General features: G+C 41.0%; 1 protein-coding gene across 6 annotated transcripts in view; it reads right to left on the bottom strand.

Moving 5' to 3' along the window:
* The window catches only part of mef2aa (myocyte enhancer factor 2aa), an 80177-nt gene that overhangs the window by 36393 nt on the left and 16144 nt on the right, over positions 1–27640 (bottom strand). For all 6 annotated transcript variants that reach the window (XM_058644789.1, XM_058644788.1, XM_058644792.1 and 3 more), the window contains exons 2-3: positions 15579–15781; positions 3882–4085 (exon numbers count right to left, since the gene is read on the bottom strand). In XM_058644789.1, the coding sequence (XP_058500772.1) occupies positions 3882–4085; positions 15579–15632 (258 nt within the window). In that variant the 5' untranslated portion in view covers positions 15633–15781. The remainder of the gene's footprint in view (positions 1–3881; positions 4086–15578; positions 15782–27640) is intronic.

Here is a 27640-nt window from a genome sequence, read left to right on the forward strand (position 1 = left end):
TCCAACTAAAGTTTAGCAGGTGGAACCTTTGGTCTTGCTGTAAGCCGGACTCATTTAAGTGACGTACCACTACAAAATCTACACTGGCGACAAGGTTTGGATAATAGAGAAGTTTCTGATGGGCAAAAAGAAAACTGTGCAATGTTTCAGAAACTAACAACAAGCCAACGTCAGCCGAACGCAACAATGACTCACGACGACCAAAACCCAAGACGAGAAAATGCCACCTAAGACCTCTCTGTGTGTCTCAAAACATTGGCAGGGGACAGCATTTGTATTGCTAATACAAACAAATGTTATTTGCACAGCAAATGATTGATATTGGTCAAGTATTCTTTGTTATCCAAATGTATTTATTGATTAAAAAATGACACTATTATAGTTATAATTTCATATTTTTGTTTGAAAATTGCTTTCTCACAAAGCAATACGGAGGTTATTTGTATTGCGAGAGCAAAAATGTTATTTGCACAACAAATTATTGAAAGAAAAGTGAAACGTTTGTTCTAATATTGATTCAATAAATGTTATACTTGACACAGTGTTACAATTTCGTTAGAGTCGGGGGGGGCCCAACAAAAAAGTTGGAGAACCACAGGCGTAAGAACTAATGGTGAGTCTGTAGACTGAAAATCTACAGGGGCCTTGCTGTACTTATATAATGTACATATTTGTTTATCTCAACGTGATGATACAATAGACTTTTATATGGTATATTCAAATTTTGCCAAGTAACCATCCTACATTTTGAACATTATATTTCATCTGGCAGTTCACCTGTCGCTGGGAGTGTTTAGCAACAGAAACATTTACACCATCACAAAAGGAAAAAGGAAAAAAGGGAAATCGGAGCCGACTGCTCAGCGTTGGATGGAGAGCCAAGTTTGAGACAAAGTCCACAGCCTTCCACTGGGTTATCAAACTGTGGCCCAGGCATGCATCCATCTGTGGAAAACATGGAGGCTGCACTGCACGGCCCAGCCTTTATCTACAGATGGTACCACCGAGAAGGACGGTGACCTCTGATTTAGTTTCTCACATGAACAAAAAGTGGGAGAGAGGTTTTTTTTGTGTACACATGAGCACATGATTGTTAGCATGGCAGATATTGGTTTAACGCGATTTAAAAATTGAGATAAGTGTCCAGTATAACTGTCCTCATGTGAGGCGCATTTCACTAGATAAATAGGGGAGGGGTGGATTCTTCCCCTCATTACAAATGAATGTGTAGTGTAAACGGATGTGTGCAGCCGAGGGGAAGCACAACAACTGTGCAGACACACAACTGGAACTCATATTTCTCTTCAATTAATCAAATCAAAAATCACGTTTTCCACAGATGATTAACCGGCGCTGACACAGGCGGACGGACAGCGGACTGATGTGGTGATGCTGTAAAGTAGACCGGGTTGGTTACTTCTGCTCTGCTTCTTCACTTCTGAAGCTTGACCACATGGCCGGCAGGCAGAAGCGGGACTGTGAATATCTGCAACGATGCTGGCCGAGTGAGCGCGAACAACAGGGGCTTGTTCTCGCCTTTTGTGCAGTGGAGCGACCGCGGTGACTGTAGCCAGAAGGGCTAAGAGTGGAACTCAGCTCAGGACCCCTGGTGCTCTGCGTTAATGTACAGTGCAATTAAACCTGGATATCAACATAAATGTCTGAGGTTCAAGAGGTTTTATTTGCACATGCAGAACGAGTACAGTACGAATGCCTTTGTATTTTTGCGCAGGCTATTTGTCAGTGGGATTTTTTTTTTCTAAAGTGCAAAAAAAACAACTGACAACGGAGAAAAAAACAAAGAAAGCTGTAAAATGTGTTCCAGAGAAATCAATAAAACACACAGTAAATACTGTTGCTTTATGTATCCGTAGTGTGGAGGGACGACCCATCTGAAAGGCAGTAAACAACCTCATAATGCCTTCAAGTGTGGGGAGCTGTTGTTTTAAGTAAGTCGACTTCCAGTCACGACAAACACAAGTTTGTGGTCACTGTTATGCAACTAAGGAATGGATCCATGTATTTTTCATGCAGGTGAGCCCCTGCTCAGTGCTCAGGGCCCCTGATGGCACAGTGACTGCATGAGTCAACTGGACGCCAAAGCACTCTTCTGCAGCGCTGCCAAGCAGGTAATTCAGCAGCAGCAGCAGCAGCAGCAGCAGCAGCGACGGCAGCAGCAGCATCGGCAGCAGCAGCATGAATAAAAGATAATGGGCCACAGCTGACTCCTTTATGCTGCATGTAATTTCACTAATTCCTCCAAGTGAGAGACTTTTCCAAAGCTAGTTTTCTTGAAAATGTTCAATCTCGCCCATCTTAAACCCTTAATGTCTCTTCCTTAAGTAGCTGTAATAAAAATGCTGTATGCTGTAGTGGGCAGGTGGCGGCAATAAAACCAGAAGAGAATCGCAATGCAGCAATCTAATGAAAACGGCCTCTGTGTAGAAATAAATAATCTCAGCAAATTTAAATAATAGCAATTAAATGAAAAGGGGGGACTTCATGCTAGCAGTGTCATGATTTTATCAATAGGCAATAAACTAACGACCTCCACCAAGGCGGTTATGTTTTCATCAGTTTGAGTTTATCTGTGACTATCTGCAACTTCCTGTCTACAGTTTTTGAGGGATCACTCAACATTTTAGTTTTTAAGGATCTACCCACGAATGATTTATGTCACATTTTCAACAAATCAATTTTCTAAAGCAACACAATTATCCCTTAAACAATTAAATTATGAAAAAGCCATAATCAGAAAATAAATGAGGACATAACTTAGTGTTTTAATCACCAGACGCATGCGTCACTGTGTCATCACATTCATGACGACGAATCTTCATCATGAAAACTGAGAAAATGTGAAACTCATCACAAACTCCAGCTTTTTTTTATTGCAAAGGATTTAGATTTCTCTTTCCTTGGTTTCCAGTGTAATGTGTCGTTAATAAATGCCAATGGAAGTGCATACAATTCAGTATTTAATGATGGATCTTTATAAACGCAGGTTTGAAGATGCAATTATATAATCAATAATCAACCTTTTCTATTATCACATTTTCAATATCACATATTCTTAAAATCTGCTCTAGATTACGGATTTGGCGGCAATTTAAATTTAACATGAGAAGTACCATTTGAGAAGTTATTGTGTCGTGCTTATGTAAGATGGTAACGTGTGTCAGCCTTGGCCTGTGCTCTCTGAGCGCTCTTGTTTGTATGTGTTTTTATTTAGTCCTGAAAACGATACCTGCCTCTTTGAAGCAGATCGTGACAAACCACACATGTGCCAATAAAAGATGTTTGGAACACGATGTTATCTCTAATTTTTGTCCTTTACTTTGGCTCCCACATTTTTGGCTGACAATCCTCTAAACTGGCATAACGAGTGGATTACTCGTCTGCCAGGAAACCCAAATGTTTGTTGAGTTTTCAATGAAAAATACTGCAGCAATCGTCGGGTGATTGTCTGTAATGAGGGCTCAGCCAAGAAACTGAGCCCTGCAGGTACAATATCTATGGGAAACAGGGTCAAAATGTTGGTCTGCAGTTAATGTGTGCATGCTTGAGCAGAGATAGCTTCTCCATGGCCGTTAATAGGTACACGAGAAGCAGCACTTATCAGGGAGTGCAGACCTTCTGTGTCCTATCTGAATGGTGACTAGAAGGAAATTGTTACTGTACGTCTGTAACCCTTCTTCATAGCCTTTAAATAGATGTTATGGTCCAAAACCATGCAGTGCTAAAATATAATAAATAACCATTTCCCCCCTGAATTGGATTATAATTCATGTAAGAGTAGAACTACTTGAACGCAATGAGGTAAAAGTGAAGGAAGTGTTCTCTGGTAATGTGGAAAAAAAAGAGACAAAAGTGACACTCACCTCTACAATGTCAGAGTTGGTTCTGCTCTCATGGGGCTCATTGTACTCTGTGTATTTCAGCAACACTTTGTCCATGTCTGTGCTGGCGTACTGGAACAGTTTGTTAGAGCTGTTGAAAATGATGAGGGCTATCTCGCAGTCACATAGTACACTCAGCTCATACGCCTTTTTCATCAAGCCAAACTTCCTCTTTGTGAAGGTAACCTGAGGAGCACACAGGAAACAAAGCCACACATTACCAAAGGAAAACACTTATTTATTTATTTTTCAAATGAAAAAGTAAATTGAAGAGAAGAAAATAAACATAAATGTTGATGACACAATTTATCATCCAAGCACAGACCTTTATCATCTTTGTTGTGTGAAGTTACAGTCAGAATGGAAAAAGCAGTACAAGACACTAAAGTCGCCAAAGTATTAGAGATAATGCAAGATGTTTATGTTCTTTTTTTCACTGGTGCAATAATGTGCAAACTAGTGTTAAATGAAGGTGAAATGAATGTAAACCACTTTACAGCCTGAAGAGTACACTGTACACACGCATCAAAGCTGCTTCATTCACAAAACTAAACTTAGGTAGAGATGGGTATCAAGACTGGTAACACTGGAACAACGAATAAATAAAATAAAAACAACAATTTTGATAATCGATTAATGGACTTGAGTGTCTTTTTAAAACAAATGAAAGCGAGTTCTCAGTATTTTTAAGCTTCTTAAATGGTTTCTTTGCTCCATGTGACAAAGAAATCATTAAAACTGATTCATTTTGGTTTGTGGACAAAACAAAACATTTGAGATCATCATAATTTTAGGTTTGGGAAACCCCAACATTTTTCTACACTCTCTGTCATTTTGTGGACCAAACGATTCATCGAGCAAATGAAAGTAAAAACAACAGATTAATTGATTATGAAAATAATTGTTAGTTGCAGCCCTAATCTAAAACCGTCCTATTGTTTTTTAACTGCCACAGTTTTTCCAGCCTTTACGGCACCAGAGATCCAGACCAATTACATGTGATGGCACTTCATTTTGGGTCAGGACACATGATTACAGCAGCCACACTGAGTGAACCGTGTTGGTTTTCCTGGGATTAGAACGTCGTCTATTTTTACAGCAAACCACTGGTGTTTCACAGCAAAATAAACAGAGAAAATTATCTCTGACCACAGTTTCAACATCGCAAATCATGTCCTGTTTTAGTTTCAGAGTAAAAGCACTCTACTGTTTCAGTTTCCTGAATACATTCTATTTTTTCAACACAGCTTTTATTGTGAAATATTTGCAGGACCAATGAAGGCACAGCTTCATACTGAAGAGTTCTGGCATTGAGTTAATTAGAGTATTTTGAATGTATAAATGGGAAATACATTTACTATCATTTATTTACAGTTTTTTTTTAGTCCATGAAATTATTTGTATATGTGCATCTGAAGTGCTTTATTTATTTTTGTTTTGTAGGCCTGTTTTATTTTTCAAATGACATTAAGAAATTAAGATTTGGGAAAATAATAAAGTGAATCTTTAGTAAAGCTAATGATTCTGTTGCTGCTAACAGAACAGCAGTGTCCTCCTGACTGAAGCTAGCACTCATTATGACATAGCTACTTATTCCATAATGCTAACTCTTTAGCATCATGGTGGACAAGCGCTAAAAGTTTGGGCTCTTTTTGCTAAGTTTAGCAAATACAAAGAGACTTTTATCATGTGTAAAAATGTAATGCTACAGCCGTTAATGGGACAACATTAGCAACCCCACAACACTGCTACCTAGCTAAACACTCGGTAGCAGAGCATGTTTGACTGATTCAGCAAAGCTAACATTAATCCTCTTATGACCATCATGATTATCAGGCAGCCAGGATTTATTTTGATTTTATGGCTGTAGAATTGTCAAAAAATGTCCAAAGAGTGAGAGCTTCTACCCCAAGATAACTTTCACTTATCTTAACTTTTGATATCTGGCAGATATTCAGCCGTGTAGGAATTACCGTACTGAGAAGCTGACGTCACAAGCGTTTCCTGAGGGCTAAGTGTTTGGGCGCAAAGCTCTATTTCTCTGCCGAGGGCAGGGAGGAGCGGGGGAGGAATGTCCAGGCAAGGGAGCAGGTTTGGTTATAAGACTAGTGAGGACACTTAAGGTTTGGCCCTAAAAAGTCACACAATACCTGTGCTCCCTCTCTCTCGTCTCCTCCGTGACTCACAGTGATATTTCTGCTCGGCTGTGATGCCTTCACTGATGCTCGTAAAATCTGCTCGCTCTCCTCTCAAGCAGCAGCTACACATCACCTGTCTCCAAACCAGGAGACAGGTGATGTCACAGGCCTGTCACCAAGTTTGCATCCAGGTGCACCAAAGTATAGAAAAGTATTCATTTGAACATCGTGTCATAAGTATCAGTATCGATAAGTAGTATCAGTATCGATAAGTAGTATCAGTATATAAAAATCGAATAACATCCATGCCTAGTCTCATCTGGGCTGTGTGCACTGTTAAAATCAGTTTTAATGGCGTCATTGCATTGAAACAATATTACTGTCACAGAGGTGACAGATAACAAGATCATCCCTCCTTCAGGAATGATCGCAATAACATAGCGCATGTCTGAAATGTCTTGTTATCAGGCCAGGGGTCAGATTCAGAGGCACAAGTCAGCACGCTGAGTCAGCTTCGGAAACAACGGGGGTCTGTGCATTACTTACCCTCAGACTCCATATAGGGAAAACTATCTGTGTAGTGCAGCATAAGCTTTGTAACATGAGCCCTCAGATGGGACTGCGGGTCATACATCACTCCGATAGAAACGCAAACCCTCTCTGCAAAGTGACTTTATGTCCCACGTCTCTGCAGCGTCGCCCGTACACTCCTGTCATTTTGTTACACCTCCTCTTTACAATATGCTGTACTCATTTTTCAGTATTCACGAGTGGTAGGATGGTGAGGCAGCTGCTCTCTCCTTTAGTTTTATATTTGTATATTTGAAAGCACAGCCTGGAGTTTCTGTTTGTCGTTAGTGCATGTTTCTTGTCAAACGTGCCTTGTATTATGTGTCCTGTGAGTGTGCTGGTAAAGGCTTGGAGCCACAGAGGACTGCATGCATGTGTCTGTATTCTCCATCACTTTCACTGACCTACTAAGAGAGGAGTTGTGCACATGAGCTGGCTTTGTTCAACTTTAATTGGTGACAGCTCGCAGCTATACCCTCATTCTAACTCTTATAATACAGTATAATTCTGTGTGTTGTACTGAGTCTGTGTCACAGTCCAACTGTGATAAATAAATGTCATGTTTTTACACAGGAACATCAATACCACTGTAGACATGCAGAGGAGCCACTCCTGGTCCTTCACTGACCTTGTATGACAAACCAAGTTCTTTAATGACATTTGCTGAAGTGACAAGGTTAAATACAGGGGAAGATGATTCAAAGGACACGTTTCCTTGCAAATCTCAGCACAGAAAAATGTAATATCTGGACATTTTCAGGCTATATCCCAATATACAAGATATGTCGGGATATTAAGCTGCACACAGCTTGTTTCTCTGGACTGGAAATTGACTATATTCCAAATAATTTGGCTTAAAATGAAAGAAGAGTTATGAAGTGACTTTGTTTGTCGATATCAATACTATTTAGTGTATTTCACAAACGGATTCAATAGAATAAATAATGGTGATTAAAGCAGGAACATTCATCACAGCTGCCTCATCGTGATATGTCAAAATCTAAGACCATATCTCACATTATGTGGTTTAGTGGATGTCATTCAGATGATTTTCTCTGCATACAAAGGTGGAAAAAGGAAGTCTCAGGGCCTGTTTCTACCCAATTAGAGCACCTGTTGTTCAAACCAGCTGACATGAGTCTCTGCAGATGAAACAGCTGCCCACTCAAGCATTCGCCCGCTTGCATATTTATTTGTTTGCCTAACCAGCTGGAAAGCACGGAGCATCACGTGGGAAAAACGATTAGGAAATTGTGTGCTCTTTAGCAGATGAATGTGGCTGTTAAGCCATGGAGATGTCACCTTTCAGCAGGAAGCCCACGGATGAGACGCTGAGTGAGGACTTTGTTCCACCTGGATGCCTGGCAGAGTGCTGAGTGCAGGGCTGCTGACCCAGGCGCTGCTGCATTTCAAGCTCAGCAGCAGCAGCAGCAGCGGCGGTGGCGGCGGCAGCTCTGAGAGGTGCTCCTCTCCCCAACCACAGACACAAAACCTCGACACAAGCCAACTGATGCACACGTTTGCTTTTAATAGTCAAACAACACAAGTCGTTTGGATGAATTTTCCCCGATGGATAGTTAAAACAAAGCTCTGAAAATCTGATAAAACTACCAACTGGGCCAGTGGTAGCTCAGTGGAAGAGCAAGATGACTTTCAACTCGGGTTCAATTCCCAGCTCTGCCAGTGAACATGCTGATATGACCTTGGGCAAGACACTTAGCTCCGTGTTGCTCATGTCGGCCGTGCCAGCAGCGTATGAGAGGTGTGATAGAAAAGGTGCTGCACATAGATGCAATGTATGAAAGTGTGAGTGAGCGCTCTCATCAAAGCTGCGGCCCCGACACACTGGAGGTCCTCGTCTGGAGTGACGCTGGGAATTTTGGCAGCACTCTCGCTGCCATTTTTCCTTGACTCACTCACTATTATCTGGTTAATGTCGGCTGCGTAAGCTCCTCTCTGTTGTTTGACTTGCTGCAAGAGCACAAGCATGATGTACACAGGTAGGCATGTCTCCCTTAAAGGACAATTGTATACATATCTAGATATAAAATAAAGCCTGTCTGACACAAAATATCAAAGTAAAACAAGAGCACTCAGAGAGCACAGACCTCCACCAAGGCTTAAAGAGTTCTTAAATGTAAATATGACACAAAACATAAACTATTATAACCTCCATCCAGCGCCATCTTCTCTGAGGTGGCTGGTGTGACAGTGGCAAACCAAAGACACCCATGAGGTCAAGTGGGAGGTTAACTGGTGGAGAGTTCCTCTGGTTCACCAAATCAAAGACACCCACAAACTCCATGCCGTCTCAGATTTGTGAGTTGAATGCATAGAAAGATGTGGTATATCGTAGTCTAGCTCGCTGACTACTTTATGTAACACACAATGACAAGATTAGCATCCGTATTGTGACACTGTCGCTGCAACTCACAGCTGTTCTGAGGCATCAGATGTCTCGAGTAAAAAAAAAAGGTTAGGCTACATTTAGACTTCCAATAAAGTGGAGCAATTCAAAAAGCTCTCTGCCTTTGATAAGGTGGTAAAAGTAGCTCACACAATAACTGGTCCGATCACCAACTACACCAGCATTTCATTTAGACAAAACTCTGACCTTTCAACACACTGTCGCGATGCCAACACGAGGTGGTAATTCTGCTCCAAATTCTTCCCAAGTGCCCCACCACGCGCTGTAATTGTGTGTCACCGCACTCCTGCTCAGCTCACTTCACAAAATAGGTTTAATATTCTTTTCTTTTAGCACTTTTTAATATTTATAAACACTTTTTTGCATACCTGTTCATCTGTGTTCCATTGTTATTGTCTATATATCTACAGTTTATATGTCTGTCAGGCCATTTTTTTAATAACTTTATTTATATCATCATTTAACTAATCAGTGGAGTATTACTTCTTTGTGTAACTTTCCGTATTATGTTCCGTATAAAACTTAATTTTGCTTCATCCAAAAGTGTACAAATAAATAAATGATCAAGTTTTTGATATTTAGTTTTCACACAATTTCAATTTGAACGACACACCTGCTCTACAGACTGGAGAGACAGACAGACAGTAAGCGTTGTTCAATATATTTAGTGTTAACAATCGTCGTTATTACTAAAGTGAAAATAAAACAATATATTGGCCGTCAGCTGCGTTGATTTTGGTCTTTTAAATGAAACTGAAGGGGAAATAATAACATGTACAAACATATACTTATGGGCGTATATTCAATTTCTGACAGTAAATATTACAAAGTGAACCTATAAATAAAATTGAGTGCCATATGTGACATGAGTTTTAAAATTAATGTGTTTTAAATCTACAAATGAAAGTGCCCATCAGACACGCTTTTACTGCTGTGTCCGATTTATACTTCCTCTCCTCCACCAGACAATCTCTGCCAAAGACCAGTGTGCAGGATAAGCTGACACACACACACACACACACACAGTTGGCGTGTCAATCAAAGGGTCTATCAGTGTCTGTCCTCTGGCAGCGTTGCCATGATGACAAACAAGACATCTGGGACTGAGAGTGCAGCTGTGACTGGGACATAGCAGGAGACGCCTGAGTCACAAACACCTCCAGAGGGGTGAGGTGCTCACTGCCTTATTAGAGCCTCATGCCACCTCTGACAGCCCCCCATGGCAGACATGAGAGCAAGCTTGAGAGACACAGAGAGGTCTGGCACCAGCTGGCAGAGTGACCCGAGCCCTGTGGCTGCTGCCCTGGCTGTGCAGCGCCAGCATGTGCTGGGCTGGGAGATAGGCCAGGTCCACCACAACTGTCTGTCTCTATCACTTCTGACTGGGAGAGAACACAGAACACAGCCGTAGGATTCCCACGTGGACAACTGAGGGTGCGAGGGCCTCGGCCACTAAGTGGGACTGACCTTGAAACCTCCAGGAGCAGAGACTGATCCAGAGGAGAGGATGACATGTTTGTTAATAAAACAGAAGCAGGTTTTCCACAGACACAGATACAAGACATTCATGTGGAAATGTTGAGTTTATAAGCTGAGCAGTTTAGTAAAGAGCTGAAAACGCAGCAGAAACCTACAAATAAAAGGTGTTGCGTTGACTAGACTGATTGATCTGGATCGATATATCAATTCATTGAACAATGATATGATCTGTTGATGAAAAAGGAAAAACACTGATTCAAACTAATTGTTATTTTCATTTTATGGAGTTCGAAGTGCAGTGTATAACATTAAGGAGGGCTTATTGGTGGAAAGTGAAACCATAAGTACATTTGCATAAGTGTAGAAATGCTTTACAATAAAAAATAATGTGGGTTTTTTACTTTCGCTTCTTCAAGCGGAAGCTTACTATGCAAATGAAGAAGAAGGCCCCGCCCACATTAAGTCAACGCATCGGTCCAATCCCAAACCAACCAGTAATGAGTGTTTGAATGCTTCCTGCAAAGATGATTTTGTTGCAGCTGATGATTATTTTGGTCGTATTCTTTTTTTCTGAAAGTCAATTAGTCACGATTTAACGTTAAGAACAAAAAATAGGGAAGACAGCTACTAATGTAAGTCACTACACTTGACACTGACTTATTACACGGCTTGGTTGAATACGTATGACTGACATTTAGTGGTCTGTTATTTAAATTATATATATATATATATATATATATACACATATAAATATATATGTATATATATATATATATATATATACATATATAAATATATATTTATATTATAGAGTAATGGAGTGTTGCTGAAGACTAATCTCACAGAGAGCCTCATTTGTATCAAGGCACTTATTTTACCAACTCCTCATCATAGAAGTACAATGGAATACTTTTCTAAACATCAAATTCATATAATATAATTATATAATAAAATGTATATGAAGAGAAGGAGACATGCTTTCATTCTTTTAGGTCAAAGACGGTAGTGAAGGAGGACAGAGGAGACTAATAAACTGCTCTAGGGCTGAAGTGGCGTAAAACTTCAGGGTTACTTCAGGGTCGATGAATTTTAATAATCATCGTCATCTATTATGTCATTGCAGCCCGACTGAAAACTTACCATTAGATGTCACTAATTATTACACACTGGATATTTAAAGTAAAGGCAACCCATGTTCCATTATGTAAAAAAAATAATGGAAGATTTTGTGTTATCCACAAATGTTGATACAATATCATATCATATCATAATAAACTGTCCATTTGCACCCTTAATAAACTTAAATGATCACAGTTAACACTGTTCCTCTGACCGTAAACAAGCTCTTTACCTGTTGCAAACACAATGATGACCACTCAGAACTTTGGGAATGGGTGCAAACTAAAAGAAGAAAAAAAGGGAGGTGTGCGCTCTGTTGCTCCCTGGAGAGCAAGTGAGAGAAAGCTGCTCTGTGCCTACAGGCATTTGATGTGCCAGAGCAAATTCCAAAATGAGCCACAGCAAGGGCAGGCAACCCTCCACCCAGCAGCAAAATCATCAAACTTTTAATGACTTGGGCAATTACCCCCAGTGAGCCTGCTTAATGACATCCAGAGGACGTCACCAGACACCGCTCACCAGGCTACAACAGTCTTTTACCCTGCACTAACTTACAGCACTAATGTGCACCCTCCCTGTTAAGCACCATCTCTGTAGATCCACAGCTGCTGTGAAAAGCAGGTACCACTGTTGTTCATCTGCGTGGTTCATGAGTTCCACACCTGTCAAAGCAGAGCCCAACAGATGCTGCATCTGTCCAGAGACCACGCGTGTGTGTGTGTGTGTGTGTGTGTGTGTGTGTATTTATGAAAGAGGATCATCACGTATGCAGGACAGGGCTCGGAGACTGGTGCCTTCATTATAACTGACACAACATTCAACAGAGATATAACATTATTATAACTGTGCCGACTCGTATTTATGGTTTCATCACACGTGTCATATTTTGAACATTAGACCTTTCTCCTATGAATTATAACAGTACACTGTAAGTAATGAATCGGAGCAAAAATAAAAACTGCCCGTCTCAACTCCGCACTCACAATTCCTGATAGATTGCACAATTACAGACCTTCCCAGCCTCTGCCACGCTGCATGTTATAAATCCTGAAAGGTTAACAACCCTCCTAAAATACTTGAAATGATAATGCAAGGGAGCCCCCACTGTCCCCCCACACAACATCCTGTGCAGCAACACTATCTAATTAGCCCACTTAAGGGCTTCTTTCATTTTAATGCTACCAGTATGGATAGTTTGTAGCAGAGCGGCACAGATAAGGATTCAAATTGGATCCTGACAATGAGGAGCGTATGCTAATAGCTATTGCCCCTTGGTTTGGAGCATGCCCCAGGGAGATGGTACATGTGTGAGGGGAACATACACACATACACATACATCACGTTATACCATAGCTTCTTTTTTTTTTAGCACAGAGGCCTATTGTCGTAGCAGCTTCTCTGCTGAGCCAGCTGAAAGTAACTGCTGAACCGCCTGCGCTGGGCTGATAAACTTTCTTACAAATTACACACTGAGACATTTCAAATCTGATGCAAGCACAGGACTTTGGGAGACACATTAGTCTCTCTCTCTCTCTTTCTCTGCAGCTCCACTTTTCTGTTACGCCAACTACACACCAATCTTATAAGATTCATTATCAATCACACCGCGCGACATAGACCTAATAAACCGGGCCAGTCCAAGACATCAAGTATGATGCATGCAGACCATATAATGATGACACCTATTGACACAATGTTAATGTCATGAGCTTCCACCAGAAGATGAATGGGTCCTCTGTTTAAATGTGTGGAGAGTTTGCTCCCCGTGTGTGTGTGTGTGTGGGGAGGGGGGGTGTTTGCAGGTTCTTTGGTGTCCTCCCACAAGTTCAAAGACATGAGAACTGACTGGTTGACAGGAGACTCTAAATTGACCGTAGGTGTGAGTCTGCGAGTGAGTGGGTGCACCTGGCCTTTCGTCCCGTCCGCTGGGATGAGCTCCAACTCCCCACGACTCTCATGTGAAGAATAAACGTTGGAAATTGAGGAACCAAAGTTAGGAACCATGATCAAAGAAATCACTACGACTGTTTCACGTGAGGCACCTTTCTCCTGGAACAGCCCTAACACTGTACAATGTATCGTTTTCAGCAGAAAAAACGTCCACCATAGGGTTGCAAAGCAGAAGACCTTCAGGTACCAGAGAGGTGGCCGGGTAATGAAACGCCGGTAAAACATCTCATGGGGACATCAACAGCCACACTTCATAGACTGAACCGTAAATACAATAATAATACAAAACATATTTATGTATATATATATGTAATATCACTAGATTTGTTATTGATAGTTTGGAGCGTGCCAACAACATTGGTGAGAGAGCAAACTCCTTTCACAGATACGTGAAGATAATGAATACTAGGGCTTAACTTGCTCAACTAGTGATCAGATTACGATCTGTTTTCGTGTAATTCCACCTCTTTCCTGTTTTCCACCAACATCGCACGTAATCAAATAAACTATAGATACCACCACGAGTGATTCCTCCCTTCCCCTTCTTTGTGGATCCCACCCAGAGCCAGGTGTTACAGTGACAATTGGCCCACAGTGAAGATTTTTGTTTCAGACTTGGCTGAGCTCCCAGCCCCACAGTAACAGATAGAGACACAGTTAGAGCACCGTTTGGATGCTACCATATCAGGTTAATCCCCAGAGGAGAGAAAGGCACTACTAATGTACCTCTATTATATTTCTGTGAGCCCAGCAAAAATGCTGCTCCACCTGTTAAGTAATTGTAATTATATTTAGAAAAAGGGGTTAACAAAATGTGTTCTACTTGGATACAGAAAACCTCAGCATCTACATTTATCGGTGTAATCAATCAAAAACGGAGCACATTTAGAAAGAGATGGACCTATGACCTTCCAGCTATAGATATCTTCAACTGTTATTCCTGATTTAAACAGACCCAGACTGTCTTCTCCAGTGTTTTGCTGTTTAGGAGTTTATATTTAACCTGAGTCGACATAGAGAATTCCAGCTCGCTCTCTCCCTGTCTGTGGCTAGGCCGGGACCGAGCACATAGCCGGGGAAGAGAAGGGCGCTGTGTGTCCTGGCGACCCACCCTGCAAATGAGAGGGTGCATGTTGTGGTGTGGTGGCTGCTCCTAATTACAACCAAACACATAGAGCTGCAGCAAAAAAAAAAAGAGCCAGGCCATACTGTCAGGCCAGGGGACAAGCCCTACAGTGTGGGGAGGCCACAGTCGGCTTGCTGTGCTGCTCGGCAGCCTCGCTCCACTCCCACGCCATGCGGCCCCCGCTGCAGCCCAGCACTCCTGCTGCCTCATCAACTTCTCTGGCTGAAATTGCAGGGTGGCAGGGGAATCACGTCTGTAAATATGACCGCACTGACAAAGAAATGTCACGGTCCCTGTTCGGCTTGCTGGGACTTCAGGGAGGGATGTATGTCTGTTTGGATGCGAGCACACATGACAGCTGCTGAACTCTGGTCCGACTGTAACCTTCAGATACAGGTACAGAGAAGGGACAGGCAGATGGGATGTTTGTTTTGAATCCATGCACCCTGCATATGATGTAAATGCTTCACTAAGCACAGCTAACATGCTATAAAGAGAGTTGTCCACCAGCACGTCATGTGACAAGGACTTGAGTGAGAGCATTGTGTTTTCTAAAATGTCTCTTTGGCAGAGATCTTCTGCCCCGGATGCCCTTCCTGACGCGACCCTCGGAGTCCTCTGGAAGTGCACCCTGTGGATAGGGTCAATTTAGAGTGTCCAATTAACCCAGTCAATGGGGAACAAGAAGGATTGGGTAGCCCTACACATAAAATATTGGTGTCCATAGATACCCATGGTTGCGATATCTGTGTTATGTTGGACAAAAAAAGTGCTACAGAGAGTATTGTTTCCACACACAGTAAAATAAATAAAATAAATACAGATGTGTCGGTAGGTGGTTGCTTGGTTTGGTTCTGCGTGACACTCACCTGTCTGTTCCTCTCATCCATGATCCGGGTGATCTGTATCTTCTTCCGCCCCATGGCTGTGTCCTCTCTGGTCTGTCTGACACCTCAACAATATCAGAAAAACAACAAAACGCTCTTCTTCCACTCTCCTAGCACATGGTGCAAATGTCTCTCTTCTTGTTTACGCTCTTTCACTCTTCTCGATACACTCGTTGCAAGACAACCTAAAGAGAAAGAGAAAGAGAAAGAGAAAGATACAGGGGGTTAAATAGACACACTCCTTACACGCTGCAATGCACCGGCGGGCTCTGCACATTCAGAAAGTATGAGAACCACATGGTGTGGCCCTATCGCTGCTGCTGCTGCTGCTGCTGCTGCTGCTGATGATGCTGCTGCTGCTGCTGCTGCTGCTGCTGCTGCTGCACTTGAGCCACAGCTGAAGTCAATGAAAGACGGCCTCACAGTCAGACTCAAGTTGTCTTAGACTGAACGTAATCAACTATAATACTAAACCCAAGGATGAAGTGAACCATTAATGTGAACGATATTATCATTATTATCTTTATAAAGGCCTCGACACACCATACATATTTCTTTTGCGAGAATTATTCATGCGTTAATTGCATTTTTGAACTCGTATCCAGTCAGTGCGGCAGTTTCACTGAGCAATGTTACAGTTTTTATTTTTCTGACCAAAGTTTCACTTGTGACAAATATTCATGTAACCCATTATTTACGCTCATGGTTCTCAAACTGTAGTATGTGTACCACCAGTGGTACATGGTGGAAAATCAGAAATAGTATTCTACTGAATATACCAGGGCACAGGAAATTAAACAAATACTATTAAAATAAACAATAATACTTTATCTCTTGCTCCATCTTAATCTAATTTCACTGTACCAATGTCTAAAGTATATGTGAAGAAGAGGAGGATGATGATGAGAGAGCAAATGATCTCATTGGGAATAAATCTGCCTCCTGTGAAAAGGCCTATATTTACACCAGTGTATTTTAATGTTGGGGATTAAGGTGTTACTCCATAGTTTTCTCACGTGTTTGAGAACCACTGACTTAGATTGTTACCACTTTATCCTCCAGATAATGGTCGCCCATTGTATTTTGAAAATGCAAAACATAAATGTAAGAAAGAATTCATGTCTTCATATCAATTTCCATGATGACACATTGCTCAGTCCTAGTGACTGTTAACATTATTCAAACAAAACCTCCCTCATATCATCTGTTCAGGTATTTATTTCCTCTTTTTCTTTATCAAAATGAATATCTTCATCTTTCTTCCTGTGATTGTTCTGCTCTTTGTCATTTATTCACTTAATTGCACTTGGTGTAAATAGAGAGGATGCATCAAAATACATAATAATGTATCATGTACATATGATGTGTGTACATTCACATGCAGATGAAACTCAAAAGACGATGTAAAATGGTTTTACTCTCTTCAAATGGAGTCAAGCTGTTCCCCTTTTGTTCCCTTGTCGTGGAGCTAAGCTAAGCTAAGCTAATCAGTTGGTGGCTGTAGCTTGACGTTAACTGTGCGGACACTAGAGCAGTTAAACTCTTCTCATCTCGTCTCATCCGCCTGCTGAGACAGAACAGCACGGTTCCCCGGCTCTTCCTGAGCCGACCCACCCCGACGCCAGCTTTGCTCTGAAGATGATTAAGAGAGCACCTATGTCTGAGTTAGACAGGAGCTGAAATCCCCCGGGGCCTGTGGAGAAGCTGCAGGGGGGCTGTGGAGGGAGTGCTATTCCCACATGCACTTCTAACCTGGCCAGTTGTTCAGACTGCACTGTTCCCTGGAGAACATCTAACTCTGTCCTGTCTCTGCTGCTCTGCAACAAGAAATATAGCACCCTCCCTGGAGGTACATTCATCACTTACACACAGCAAATAGAAAATGTCTAAACAACTACATTTCCCCTGTGAGCACAAGTGGAGAAAGGTTAACAACCCCGGCCATTAGATACATTCAGCTGTTGTGAGGCCAGGAAGCCGGGGGCCAAACTGGCAGTGAAAATGAAAATGACCAGTTCCAGTGGCACACAGTCATTATCGGTTACAGATGGACTGGCATTATGGTGTCTGGCTGTCTGAATCGGCGCTCCACTGTAGGCAACCTTGACTGAGATCACCTCGCTAACTACCCACGCACTGCTGTCTGAGCCAGGAAGTAACCGCAGGAACATCCACAAAGAATTTCCCCCTGAACTGACTCACAACAGGCCAGCGAGGGTCAGGGAGGGTCAGGGAGGGTCAGGGAGGGTGACACGAGGCCAGGCTGCAGGTAAAGTCAGTTCTGAAGACACACCTGAGGGGTTGAAGGTATAAAAGATTACATCTACAAGAGGGATTCTTTTATACCTAACTCAAAAAGTAAATGACACATTCTAATAATAATGCTGACAAGCCATCAGTGTTGTTCAGTACATGTTGCTATAAGTTAAGCAAGCAATGTGTATCATTTTCGTATTATCTGACTGTTATATTTGTATTTGTTTGTTTGTATGTATTATATTTGAGTATAATGAAACAATGTTGTGTGCATGTGCTGGAATAGGTGGGTTTGCTGATTAAAGTTAGTGTTAACAAAAGAAAAATAACACAAAATGTAAAAGAAAAAATGTTTTTAAAGTAATTTTATCCAGAGTTTTTTTGTAACTTTGATTTAATATCTGTGTTTTATCATGACTGTTCTCTTCATCTCAATCCACTACTTTACATTATCTAAGACATGTGTGTACCTGTTTGAGTTTGGAGGAGCTTGTCTGAGTTTAAAGGAAACAGCACATCAGACGAGCATATACGTGCGTATGTGCGTATGTGTGCATGTGCCCACTCTATCCTGTCAGCACCACTGTCTCAGTCTACAGGCGGAATAGACTGTAGCAGGGCTTAGGTACAAAATGACAAAGTTGAGACACTCTTCAGAATACAATCAACACCAACTCATCATCCAGCTTGTATTCAGAGTGATTATTATACTTGAATAGTGTGGTTGATGATGTCACATCATACTTATATTGTGATGTTGTGTTACAGTGGGAAATTCACCGATCTAAACTTTTATTCTCAAAAGAAGAGATCAGATTTTGGCTGTTGCATTGATAAATATGATATTTATTATAGTGAAAACATTCAATCTGATAAATATTATAAATGATATTATTATTAATTATAATATATATATATGTAGACATTTTAAAAATACATGGAATTGACAACATTATATTCTGAAAACGTTTTATTTTACGCTTGTTTGTATTGTAGCAGAATTTGACCATATTTAAAGGCACCACACGTAAATATCCAAATAAATAAAGCAGGTATTATTTGAAATGAAAAGTAATAAGTGTTCACAAAGAGCCGATGTTTTATTTTAGAGTGTCTTTACAGTGTGATGTCACTCTCACTCTTTGAGAAGCACAAACATCGCAAAAGAAAACTTTTCCTGAGCTCAGAGAAACAACCTGTGAGCAGCTTTATATCTCATATATCAGGATACAGCCTCATAATATTCAGATATTATTTATAAGCCATATTGCTCACAATTTATATATATATGTATATATATATATATATATATACATATATATATATATATAAATTGTATTATAGATTGTGTCAGCATTGCCAATAATCTACGTCCGACAAGTTTGTCACTTGAAAGTTCATGTCAACATATGATCACAAGTATGATCAATTGTTAGTTATAATATGTTATGATATTATGTTTATTGTCAGGTAAACATTCTAGACAATCAGCAGACTATGAGTAGGTGAAACTACACTAGCATCTGACCATCGGATTACAGTGAAAACCAGCTCAGAACAGCAGATAAAGAGAAAGACGTGTCAAGGGATTATCTGTTGACATGATACTGAATACCTGCTGATGACTAGTAGAGAGTCACAATAAAGTGTTCACAGATATGGTCACATGACATCATGTACAGTCTCTTTTTTGTAATTGTCATGCTTTCCCTGCACATTTCTGTGTCTGACACACACACACACACACACACACACACACACAGAGGGAGCACATGATAAACACCATAAACAGATACTCCTCTGGCTATGTTGATGCATCGTTCAGTTGATCAAGTATGTTTGCACATACAAAGAGCCACATTGTACAACTGGCCTCATGACAAACGCTTCAAAAAAGACCAAAAACAATAGAGCTGCACAATATTGAAAATGTAAGGGCACATTAAGATGTTCAGGGTTTTTTTGCAATAAAACCGCGTCTTTCTAAAGTATCTACATTCTCTTTCTATGGTAGCAGCACGACCAAAGCAGAATTACATTAACATCTGACACAAAAGTATTTGTTCATTTATCACAACTTATGTGTGTCATTGTCACAATATTCCACATTATCGCGTAATATTGCGTCATGCTGTGCAGCACGTACACGTACACCTGGTCCACGCTGACTCGCACTTTCTTATCAAACACTTGTAACACATACGTCGATGTGTGAAGAATGTGTCGCCACAGGAACAAGCACATCACTTTGACAGAAAGTCAGTGTGACACGTCTATTCCTTACTGTGGAACATAGATGTATATATATATACATCTATGTATGTAAGTGTAACACAGGCTCACTGATCCTCCATGACGAGGTGCAAGACTGGGCGATGGACGGGGAGGCTGCTCATCCTCCTCCTCCTCCTCCTCGTCGTCTCAGAACGACCACAGAGACAATGGGAGACTTGGTGACAGCCCTGGCCTTTTCACAATCAATAAAACATGCTCAATTCCCTGTGTAATTACTGGATCCAGCATGTCCTCCTCCCTCTCCGCTCCGACGCAGGCTGTGTTTACTCCACGACAAAGTTGACGCATTACTCCCTCAACTGTTGTCCTATATAAAAGGTAATATAAATGTACACAGAATAAATTCATGTTGCAGGGGTTTCCGTAATGAACACAAAATGAGGCCAGCATTATATATCTGTGTGTGGTTTATATATCTATCTATATATAAATATGTATATATATATATAGATAGATAGATATATACTGTACATATATATATGAAGCTACTTGAGCTAAATCATTTTAATTTGTCTAAATATAATAATATAATCTAAAATATTGAACATTTTGACTTAAAGAAGCACTCAATATGAGGCGCGCCTGCCTTCACTTCTTTGAAGGTGATGGACAGAAGCCAGAGTCTCGAGCAGAGCCGTGACAGTTGTGTTTCCTGTGCGAGGCAGTGTTGGCCTCAGTATCCTACCACAGGCCATGGGCAGACAAGACTCAACTTCCTGCCCCTCCACTTCCTGTTATTCAGGACCCTTCTACATGCCCTCTGTGGGGGAGTGAGAGGGAGTCGAGGAGGAAGAGAGGGAGGGAGGGAGGGAGGGAACCACCTAGGGGACACCCTTCCCCTATGATCCTTCCATCCTGACTGTAAAAGTCTGAGACTAAACAACAACAGAGGCTCATCTCTCTCTCAGCTTGGCTCTGTGTGCTTATCATGTTTACAGGAAGGATCATTACACAGGCTGGACATGCTGCTTTCAACCACTCACTTTACAATTAGTAGGCAGAGACCTTTCCTTGTTGTTCAAACACTCCACCGGTTACATAAGAATGAATCACAGCTCGCACACAGCACCAGTTAATATACTGTACATCAAAACAACACCATTATGACAATTTGAAAGGATGCAGCTGCCTCACACACACACACACACACACAAATATCATGTGCACTTATTCTGTCAAATAATCCACGATGTTCTTGAGTGTATCAAACCCAACATGTCAGCACAGTTGCTGGGTTATGACACAGAGACATGATGCGAGGCAGCCTAAAATCCACACTTTGAGCCATTTGTTGAGCCTCGACACCAGCGCGGTAGGAAATGAACATTCACCTCTTTGTTCTTGCTTTCATCAGGAGGTGCTGTACCTGTGAACAGAGCTGCTGGCCTGAGGGGAGTGGAGTCAAGCCAACCCTCTCATGCTCTTTCCCTCTTCCCTTTGTGAGAGTGCGCTTATCTCCTTCTCCAGCAGTGAAAGGCAGGATTGTGGCCCCGGCAGCATCACAAGTGTTAATGTCTCCTGATGCTAATCTGACACGCGGCTGATCCCTCAACAGCCACTTTTTTTCCACTGTCCCTTTTCAAAGCCCCCCAACCCCTTTTCTCTTTCTTTCTTAGTTTCTTTCTTGCTTTCTTCCTTTCTTTCTAACTCATGTTATACACTCTCTCACCTCAGTTTCCAAGGCAACTAATGAGATATAATTAATAAGTGCTATCACAAGGGCATGCACACAAAAAAGTGAAAAAGGAGAGAAATGGAGCAGTGTGTAAATCATAGACTTTCTGCAGCACCTCCCTTCCTCTGAGAAGTATGGCTGTGGGCGACATTACTATAATACAAGATATTCAGTCAAAAATGATTCTTATGGGAGTACATGTAGGGTCTCGAGGGGAAATCAAACGTATGGATGTTTGCACAAAGAGAACTCTACAGGACACTCCAATATATATATATATATATATATATACTCCATAATATATATATATATGTATATATATATACTGTAGGGTTACCCCTGTGCAAGGTAATCAATCCCCACTGTTAATGATGACCCCAGCCAGTGTATTCCTAGTTCCGGTCCCAAGCCCAAATAAATGGGAGGGTTGCTATTGAAAAACTATTGACCTAGGTCATTTGAGCCTGAAGTTCTCTTGGTGGAAAACAACATGTTCATATATGGTTTTATTACACTGAGCGATATGTTTCCTATACGTATGAAATCAGTGTCAACCATAAATTCTACAAATGAACTTCTGGATTTGCACTTTCACTGGCACTAAGTTCAGAGGCATCACATGCAACCAGGCGCCTACTGGATGGTACAAGGTGACACTGGCATGGTGTTCTCTCATGTGGTGTGCTCTACGGTCTAGTTTCCTCCAGGGAATCATGGGAACATAATTTACAAAATTGACACCATGCTCAGTTGAAGAAGACCTGATTAACTCCTGAGGAAAATGTTAACTGATTATATAATTAAAGTGACAAGTAGATTTCCATTCAAACACATGTCTTTTTGCAACCAGTGAAGCTGCCCCCTGGTGGCAACTCATTGCTACGTCTGCCCTACTTCCTGGGCTCCACTTTTCAAACTGGAGAACTACATAGATTTATTTTATACAGAGCTCAGTCAATTAGGTGCGTGCCTCACACTGCAAGAAGGTCACCGGTTTGGATCCGGGTTCAACCGAGGGCCCTTGTTTGTCCCCGTGTTTGTCTCTGGGTGCTACAGTTCAGTTTCCTCCCACAGTCCAAAAATCTGCAGATTAAGTGAACTGGACTCTCTTAATTGGCCGTAAAAATGAATGTTGGCCTCTGTATGTTGACCGTGTGATGGACTAGTTACCTGTCTCACCTTTCCCCCGATGTTAGATGGGATTGCTTCAAGCCCACACCCCCCCGCACCACCACACCCCTCATGTGGAGGATAAAGCGTTAGAAAATGAATGCCAAGGGGTGAGAGAGAGTCTGGACTAAAATGGCAGACGGCAAATAGTTAATCTGCTCTGACGACTGGTGGCTCACTCCAAACCTCCAATGACCCAGCTGTAATCCCACATTGGATCAATGCAAGTTCAAACAATCCTACATGCTGCTAGCACCTTGCTTGTGCAGGGGGACTGTGTGTAAGACAGGGACCAAGAGACATAAAGCTACTTATCACCTCCAAAATGACACGAAAAGGAAAAGAAAACCCCACAGGATGAGCCTGTTCTCACCGAGAGAACGTTTCACTTTACAACCAAACAGATGGAAATGATGTTGTTCCGCAGACAAATACTAGACATGGATCCATTCTAGTGGATATACAGTAACAACCAATAACCAAAGGACATCATCACATGCTGACAGCATTACCAGACAGACATCCTCCATCTCACTCTCACTCTGCTGTCAGGGGATGAGAGGACTATGCAAGGTGACTTTGACTTAGTGCCTTGGGGTTTCATGAGAAACCGCCATTGACATTACATTAATTTCATGTCTCTTTTTTAACTGACTTAGTGCCACAGAGTCCCGCATAGCATGGGGCAAAAAAAAGGAAACAGGCACTTTTTTGCTTTGGCTTCAAGGCACAGGCAGTGAGGGATCTAGAGGCCAGGAAGACAACAGTGACAAATAGGTGACATGACGAGGAACCAACTTTGTCCTTAATTTAGTCTCTTCAACACTGGGACGAGACATTCACGGAACCAATGTCGGTTAGAAACTTTCCAGAGAAAACCAAAAACAACAGTAAAGAAGTAAGAGCAGGAAAGAAAAGACAATATGATGGTGTTAACTATGTGGAAAGATAAAAAGGAAATAAGACTAAGAGAAGCACATCGCGCCCATCCCATCCCATCCCATCCCACCTCTGTGGTAGTGTGCGGCAGTGGCGTTGTAACATAATTACTGCTGGGACACTTCTATTCCCAATGATCCATTTGCGTCAGTCAGGTTTTCAAGCCCAGCCAATGAATGGATTCTCAGTTTCTCAAGGATAAAGAGATGACCCTCTCCTCGCAGTTATATCCATTTCATGTCGAAAAGCCGCTCTCCTCCTCAAGGTAAATCCCTTGATGAATATTTGAGTCAAACTTTCATGAACAAAGAAAACTTCCCGCACGCGACGGTAAAGTGATGAATTATCGCTCATTCAGATTGACTGAGTTTACCAGCAGAAAAAATACATACGTTCTTATGGTGTCCTACCGGTGCCACTGTGTACTGTACCTCCATCTACTGACATTAGGTATCGGTCACAGAGCTCAGCTTCTTTCCAAAGACACTTCAAAGTCTTTATTTGACGGTCAGCTGTGGAGAGTCAATGAGAACAATGTGGCATTTTGTTGATGTTGAGATTCGTCAATATGGAAGATGACAATGTTAATACTTATGCAGCCAATATATACATTTTGGCTGTTCCTGTATCTGAAAATCTGTTTTTAATGATAACAAATCATTCAAATTCAATTCTTGCTAAACTTGAATGAGCTTAAATACATACTACAACTATGGTCTGCAGTGCACTTATATTAAATATTTATTTCCTATACAGGTCTTCAAAACAGACATTTGCATTTGACTAAATGTAATAATAGTTATATATTAGAATAATAATAATAATAATAATAATAATTAAATAAAATTCAGACGATACAGATTATCTAAAAATGGCAAAGATGTAATCTTTTTGTGCTATGTGTGCCCCTACAACTAGTCATGAAAGTGTGAAGAAGAGTGAAGGAATATGACATGAGAGTCTTTGAGGATCGTGCCTGTAGAGCAGGAAGTGTTGTTAAAAAGATATTCTGGAATGCATAAATTGTTTTTTTTGTTTTTTGTTCTTATAGTAGTAGCCATATGTAATAGCTCTGGTGACAAACAGTGGATGTGATAGTAAAAAGGGGAAGCTTCACCCATTTTAGTCAACTGTGCTTCTCATCAGATTATTCATCACTGTGACTTGAGAAACGTCTGAGGTTAAACTCTTCACCATCACAAATACAATAATGTCTAATCATACACAATCTGCAGCATGTCATGCTGTGTGTGTGTGTGTGCGCGCGTGTGAAAATCTAACTGACAGACTAATGAATAACGACTCGCTTCATATCAACACTGTTGGTTGAACAAACTGTGTCTCACAGCAAAAGCCCTCCATCACAAGCATTCCTTATGACAGTATGACACTCACTTTAACAAGTCACTGTCTTGACATGGCACGACATCAGTGTTCAGGACTCTTTATGGATGAGCACTTCCTGTGTCACACGTCGCTACAACTGATGAAGTTACATGTGATGAAATTAGAGTGACTTTTATTTAATTTTTTTTATCTTTATCAAAAAAATAATATAAATATATATATATATATATATACTATATACTATATATGTACATATATAGTATATATATATATATATATATATATATATATATATATATATATATATATAAATATATACACCAATGATGACCTAATTTGTGGTGCACCATTTAGTCAGTGGACCTCAAGGTTTGTGTTTGTAGAAGTGATCAAATTTATGAGGTTTGTTGAATGCATCTTGAAGCTGCCCTCCTAAGTACAACATGCTGTAGATCCTGCAGAAGTAATTACATTTACAAGGATCTTTGAATGCATCTCATTAGCTGCTGCTTTGTGTTGGAGATAACACCCTTGTTATTACAGCATGCTCATCCTTAATCTACAATGCTTTTTTGCTAGAACATTGTATTTGTGTATGTCCAGTGTATAAAAATGACTTCCTTCTTTTTTTTTTTTTAAATTGGTAGAAATTTAAGATAAAATAATTATATTTATTTATGTTGTATTTGTATATAAGTGCATAATCATCAGATTGTATGAATTGTTTTTTTCACGACACAGAAAGAACCTTCTATATTTATATCAGGAGCCGGGTCAGCTCTATGGAGGCCGACCACCGGGAGGCGGCAGCAGGAGACGTTTACCTAAATATCAACTTAACTTCTCTTGAGCACAAAATTCAAGCATTTTCAATGACCCACGTCATGTAAATTTAACACACTGTACATGTAACTGTTCTTACTCACGCACACACAAAAACAAACAAATGCATGCATGGTGCTAGAGGTTTACACATTTGCATAGCATTATACGCTGGTGTGGCGCTGTGGTCTAATATGGCACAATGGCATGTGTCCATTTGCATGCTTGTCCATCATTAGATGGACTTCTCACGAGAGAATAATAATAATAATGCCAACACCACAGGGAGCGGCAGTGCCCCCCTCCCCACCACCACCACCATTACCCTCCTAGGGACCCTGCGAGTTGTGTTAAGTACCATGGCAGTCTTTTGATGTTGAAAAGACCACAATTCAGAAATGGTAAACAGCAAAGATGAACCAAGATCTTGCTCCGGGGGGGAATCCACAGAGTAAGTGTATTAAGGACGTCACGCATAATGTGTCTCAGCAGTAGTGCATTCTCCTGCACTCAACAAATCTTTATATAAAAAAAACACACAGAGGATTCGGATTAAGACACTGAGATTTTAGATATTCAGCTCTCCCCCAGTGTTAGATGATCACAAGACAGATTTCACTAAAAAAAACATTATTTTCCTACATATACTGTATGTGTACTCTATATTGTTTAGGATGACTGAATATCTGCTTTTATTGGGAAAAATGTAAAAGCTCAGAATAAATATTTGATTTTTCTCTTCCCATTTTATCTTCAACTCAATGCCTCTTTCCCACAGTGTTCCATTACATAAAAGGTTTATGCAATGTGAACAGTGAAGATGGCCATGAGTCATAATAACAGTGAAAGGGGGATAGCTAAAGTAGCTTTGATTTTTTTATTTATTTTTTTCCTTATAATTTCAGGCTGTAGAATGAATCTTTGAATGATTGCTTACAGGCCGTGTGATTCAAGCATGACTCTTTTCATGTAAACATTTCAAATAACGCAGCTGCTTTTCCTCCTCTGACAATACATTATGACAGGAAGTGGCAGGAAAACGTATCAAATCTGGCTCTGAGGAATGTGTTGTCATGGGGTTTTTACATTATTGTGTTTCTGTAACACACTAGGAGACAGATTTCATTTTGAAGTGACAGCCTGATTCTGCTCTGTGAGTGATGGGTCACACGGGCCAGAAATGCACATCGCTGAATATTTCCTTATAGTATCAGCCAGGTTAAGAGACTTCAATGTGAAAGACCAGAGGAGCATTCTTCTCTCTCGTGTCTCAGTCTAAAAAATCTATTCAATTCAATGAGGAGCATTCACTGAGCATATTATCTAAGGGCCATTTATGCAGTTAACCCACAGTTTTTCCCAAATCAGATGATGTGTGCGAGCTGTCACATGAACACTGTGTGCAAACACTGTGATGGAGGGAGAAAGAGAGAACGAGGCAGACAGTGAGAGAGAAGGGGAGAGAGACAGAGACCCCCACAGTCCCAGCTGCAGCTCACCTCTCCAGGAATCAAACTGTTTGCTGATAGCCTCTGGTCCT

This window comes from Solea solea, chromosome 12, assembly GCF_958295425.1.
Source record: "Solea solea chromosome 12, fSolSol10.1, whole genome shotgun sequence".
Lineage (NCBI taxonomy): Eukaryota > Metazoa > Chordata > Actinopteri > Pleuronectiformes > Soleidae > Solea > Solea solea.